General features: G+C 54.7%; 2 protein-coding genes across 2 annotated transcripts; both read left to right on the top strand.

Moving 5' to 3' along the window:
• Positions 1-1,646: 1,646 nt before the first annotated feature.
• On the top strand, positions 1,647-3,608 carry ETH_00010145 (uncharacterized protein; the record flags this gene model as incomplete). The annotated part of the gene is made up of 4 exons (XM_013380585.1): positions 1,647-2,208; positions 2,666-2,789; positions 3,019-3,255; positions 3,513-3,608. Coding segments are annotated over 4 exons (1,019 nt in total), but the record flags the coding sequence as incomplete, so codon positions are not given.
• A 599-nt stretch (positions 3,609-4,207) lies between these two features.
• ETH_00010140 (uncharacterized protein) lies at positions 4,208-5,195 on the top strand (the record flags this gene model as incomplete). The annotated part of the gene is made up of 3 exons (XM_013380584.1): positions 4,208-4,347; positions 4,571-4,656; positions 4,891-5,195. The coding sequence occupies 3 exons, from the start codon at positions 4,208-4,210 to the stop codon at positions 5,193-5,195; spliced, it is 531 nt and encodes a 176-aa protein (XP_013236038.1).
• Between the last annotated feature and the right edge of the window lie 44 nt (positions 5,196-5,239).

Raw genomic sequence — 5,239 nt, 5'->3', positions numbered from 1 at the left:
GGGGCCCCGGGGGCCCCCCGGGGGGGCCCGTGGATGCGTCTTTTGTCTTTTTTCGCGTCTTTCGCTTTTGTCTCTGTTGCTCTTGGGGCTTTTGTCCTTGTCTCTTTTATTTCTTTTACTTTTGTCTCTTTTGTCTCTTTTTCCCTTTTTGTCACTTCTCTATTTCTTGTCTCTTTTTCTTTTTTGTCTCCTTCATATCTGTCTCCTTTCTGTGCTAAAAAGCTGCCGCTCGCAAACCCTAACCCCGCGAGTCCGAGTCCTAAACCCTGCCCCCAACCCCAAACCCTAAACCCTAAACCCCAAACCCTTTGCTGCTGCAGGTGCAAAGACCTGAGTCTCCACCTGGTGGACTCTTACGGCAGCACTCCAGTGTGGGGCTGCGCAAACTGCCAAGTGTCTCCTTTTGTCTCTTCCCGCGAAGAGACTAAAGTCCAGCCCAGCCAGTGCGCCTCTCCTGCTGCTGCTGCTGCTGCTGCTGCTGCTGGTGCTTCGAGGCGCTGCGCCGTTGCTGCTGCTGCTGCTGCCGATCCGCCGCAGCTGCTGCCGCAGCCGCTGCTGCTGCTCCCGCGGGCGGAACCAATCCCTTCGCGCTGCTGCTACCGCTGCTGCTGCTGCTGCTGCTGCTGCTGCTGCAGGGGCGGCGCTGCGACTTGCGGGCCGGGGCTGTACTTGTCTGGAGAAGGGCTTTGCATGCGCTGCCCGCTTGGGGCTGCATGCAAAGACGGGGCTGCTGCTGCATGCAAAAGGGGACAGTTGGGATCCACTGCAGAGCTGCTGCGCACAAAATGCGAAAAGTGTCCCCGGGGACACTTTTGCCCAGCCCCCCATAAGGCCCCCATTGCCTGTCCCTCAGGTCAAAAGGAGACACTTTTATTGTTGAAAGGAGACACTTTTATTGTTGAAGGAAGACACTTTTAGTTGTTGAAAGGACGCACTTTTTATTGTTAAAAGGAGACACGTTTTATTATAAAAAGGGGACACATTTTATCATAAAAGGGAGGCACTTTTTGTTTAAAAGGAGACACTAAGGACGCACTCTTTTGTTATTAAAAGGAGACACTTTTTATTATCAAAAGGAGACACTTTTAAGGAGACAATTAGCAAAAGGAGACACTTCCGTCACCGTTAACGTAATATATATAGATATTAATAGTAATATATATGTGAATGCAACACAGATAAATATATTTATAATACTTTTATCAAAAGAATAAATCAACAAAATAAAAATTAAAGAAAATCGAAGTAATTGATAACGCAAATAATTGAAAATACTAGAGTGGAAAAATAAAAATAATCAAAAACAACAACTATCAATGAATGTAGCTGAATATACTAAAAGTAATCTAACAAAACCACGCAAGTCAAAAGAACAGAAAACTGCCACAATGCATGCATGCATGCATGCACGCATGGAAACTGGCTTGCATGCATGCATGTACGCATGCATGCATGCGCGCACGCATGCATGCATGCAAGCCAGTTTGCATGCGTGCATGCATGCGTGCATGCATACGTGCATGCATGCACGCATGCATGAATCGAGTTTGCACGCATGCATGCATGCATGCATGCGCGCATGCATGCACGCATGCATGCATGCATGCATGCATGGGGCGCGTTTGCATGCAGTGGTGTGGGCGCAGGCCTGGTGGAAGGAGACTCTTGCTTGTTGTGTCCGGGGGGCTTCTCGTGCCTCTCGGGTGTCTTGACACCTTGCGAAAAGTTTTTCTCCTTTTCTCTTCCCGGAGATTTGCGCTGTCGGCCCTGCCCCCCCGGCTTCGAGTGTACCGACACCGCGCAGCCCCCCACGGCCTGTCCCCCCGGACACGTCGTCCAGGAGACGCTCCTCCCACTCGATCCCGATCCCGATCCCGACCCCCCCCTCGATCCCGATCCCAAACTCGACCCCACCTCCGAGCCCAAACTCGATCCCGAACTCGATCCCAGAGTCGATCCCGATCCCGATCCCGCTCCCGCTCCCGGGCTCGTGCGCGTGCGGCGCTGCGGGCCGTGCCCGCCCCACAGCGCCTGCGCCCCGGGGGCTGCGAGGAGACACTTGGGAGGCCCCACAAGTCGGAGACACTTGGGGGGCCCCACAAGTCCCCTGGGGCCCCGCCCCACACTTCCTTGCCACTCCCACTTCACAGACCCCGCCTGTCCCCCCGGGGGCCTCTGCTGGGCCGGCAAATTCTTCCCCTGCCCCGAGTCAGCCAGTCCCTCCCTGGCTAGCTGGCTAGCTAGCTGGCTAGCTGCCTAGCTGGCTAGCTGGCTAGCTGGCTAGCTAGCTAGCTGGCTAGCTAGCTGGCTGGCTAGCTAGCTGGCTGGCTAGCTAGCTGGCTGGCAGACGGAGAGATCGCTGGCTAGCTGGCTAGCTGGCTAGCTAGCTAGCTAGCTAGCTAGCTAGCTAGCTAGCTGGCAGATAGTCAGGCAGATAGCTGGCTAGCTAGCTAGCCAACAGCGAGCTCGCCAGCTAGCTAGCTGACAGCTAGACAGCTAGCTTGCTAGCTAGCCAACAGATATGCAGCTCGTTAGCTAGCCACCAGCTAGCCACCAGCTAGCCACCAGCTAGCCACCAGCTAGCCACCAGCTAGCCAAGAGCAAGCTAGCTAGCCAGCAGCTAGCTGTTCCGGAGGAGACAAAAGCAGTTTGTTTTTGTTTTCAGGGGACAGCAAGTTAGCGAAAAAGCTGCGCTGGACACCAGCTGCAGCAACTTCGCCCAAAAATGCGAACCCATTCCAACCCCACAAACGCAAACCCCCAAACCCCCAGCAAAACCCTCCTCCCCTGTGAGGGTTTAGGGTTTAGGGTTTAGGGTTTAGGGTTTAGGGTTTAGGGTTTAGGGTTTAGGGTTGAGGGTTGCGGGTTGAGGGTTGCGGGTTGAGGGTTAGATTTTGAAGCAGAGCGTGCGGCGCAAGCTGGGGCGGTCGCTGCGGCGCTCGCGCGTACGGCTTAGGGTTTAGGGTTTAGGGTTTAGGGTTTAGGGTTTAGGGTTTAGGGTTTAGGGTTTGCGCGCAGTTTCGCGCGGGGACTGCGTTGTCGCTGCGGAAAACGGAAAAAGGGTTTGGGAACTTCTACACTGTCTCCTCGGGCTCCGAACTCCGCACTTGCGCCTACTACTCCTCAGTGGGGTGTACAGACACCTCAGTGCTCTTCTGCCACGGGCCCCTCCAGCTTCCGGTGTCTGGACACAAGGAGATCGGCCACGAGGGTCTCCTCGGCATCTGCAACGACCACTTGGGCGTCTGCGAAACCGTCAGCTGCTGCTGCTGCTGCTGCTGCTGCTGCTGCTGCTGCTGCTGCTGCTGTGGTGGTGGGGGTGGTGCGCGGAGCTAGCTAGCTAGCTAGCTAGCCAACTGGCCCGCTTGCCGGCTAGCCAATCAGCTAGCTAGCTAGCTAGCTAGGCAGCTGGCCGGAGTAGGCGCTGTGAGCGCGGAAAAGGAGACAACTGGCGTGCTGCCGCTGCTGCTGCTGCTGCTGCTGCTGCTGCTGCTGCTGCTGCTGCTGCTCAGGGGGCCCTGAGCGAGAGGGCCTGTCCCCCCGGGAGGTACTTAGACTCCAGCACCAGCATAAGGTCCATGGTGAGGCCCCTAAGAATGTTTACATAGTGTCTCTTCAGAATTCATAAAGTGTCTCCTTTGAGGTAATAAAAGGTGTCTCTTTCGAGGCAATTAAGTGTCTCCTTTGAGGCAATGAAGTGTCTCTTAAGGGTTAATAAAGTGTCTCCTTTGAGGCAATTAAGTGTCTCTTTTGAGGCAATAAAAAGTGTCTCTTCAGAATCGATAAAGCGTCTCTTTTGAGGCAATAAAGTGTCTCTTTGAAGTCAATGGAACATTTCTTTTGAATCCCTACACTGCCTCCCAAAGCTGCTTAAAAAGTGTCTCTTCTGAGTTCATAAAGTGTCTCCTAAACTGCTTAAAGTGTCCCTCAAAATTGTCTCCAAAAGCTCTCAAAAGTGCCTCCAAAATGTCCCAAAAGTGTCTCCAAAATGTCTCAGAAGTGTCTCCAAAGTGTCTCCCTTTGTTCCCGAAAATGGCGGAAAATGAACAAGGAAGAAGAAAAGAAGTTAAGAAAAGGGACGCAAAAAGTGGAATAAAAAGGAGACAAAAAGTGGAATAAAAAGGAGACAAAAAGTGGAACAAAAGGGGGCATAAAGTCTTTAAAAAGGGGCAAAATGGTGTTCAAAGGACCCAAAAGGGACTCTAAAATGCCAAAAAAAACCCAAAATTTGAACTTTTTTCAGGAAAATTGCAAACTTTGCCCCGCGGGAAGGTACTGCTACGCGTACAACTTCGACAACCCGAAAGAGCCCGTCATCAAAGGCACCATTCTTCCCCCGGGGACTGCGTAAACAAATTAATTGATTAATTTAATTATTTAATTATTCAATTTAAGTATTCAATTATTTAATTATTTGACTTAATTAATTTGATCTAGTGGATTAATTTGGCTTGCTTGGCGCTTGTTTAGTCGGCACAGACAGACTCAAGGAGACACCTCCAGAAAAAGCAGATCCAACAGACTCCTGCTGCTGCTGCTGCTGCTGCTGCTGCTGCTGCTGCTGCTGCAGGCAGCTGGAGAGTTTCCCGTGCCCCCCTGGGACTTACACGACGACTTTCGCCAACACTTTGGAGCAGTGCACATCTTGTGGGGCAGGTGCGCCTGCCCACCTGCTGCTGCTGCTGCTGCTGCTGCTGCTGCTGCTGCTGCTGCTGCCTCTGCTGCTGCCTGTGCTGCTGCCTGGCCCTCTCCCCGCGCGCTCTCCGCCTCCCTACCCGCGCTCCCCCCCTCCCCCCTCCCACCCCGCCGCTGCCGCCGCTGCCGCTGCCGCTGCCGCTGCTGCTGCCGCTGCTGCTGCTGCTGCTGCTGCTGCTGCTGCTGCTGCTGCAGGGACGGGCTGCACGGACGGGAACCAAGTGGAGTACTGCGCGGCGGGCTACTACTGTCCCGCGGGGACTTACGACCACCGCTCGCTGCCCTGTCCCCCCGGGACCTTCAGCGCGGCCCGCAGGGCCTCCGCGCGCGCTGCATGCGGAGACTGTCTCCTGGGGCACTTTTGTGCTGCTGCAGCGCAGCAGCAGCCCGACAAGTGCCCCGAGGGCCACTTCTGCGCCGCCCCGGGCCTCGCCCTCGCCACGCCCTGTCCCCCCGGCACCTACAACAGCAAGTGCGCCTCCAGCTGGCTAGCTGGCTAGCTGGCTAGCTGGCTAGCTGCCCAGCTAGCTGGCTGGCGAGCTGG

The sequence above is a fragment of the Eimeria tenella genome, genomic scaffold (assembly GCF_000499545.2).
Source record: "Eimeria tenella Houghton genomic scaffold, Eth_scaff733, whole genome shotgun sequence".
Lineage (NCBI taxonomy): Eukaryota > Apicomplexa > Conoidasida > Eucoccidiorida > Eimeriidae > Eimeria > Eimeria tenella.
This window is presented reverse-complemented; position numbering and strand designations above follow the sequence as displayed.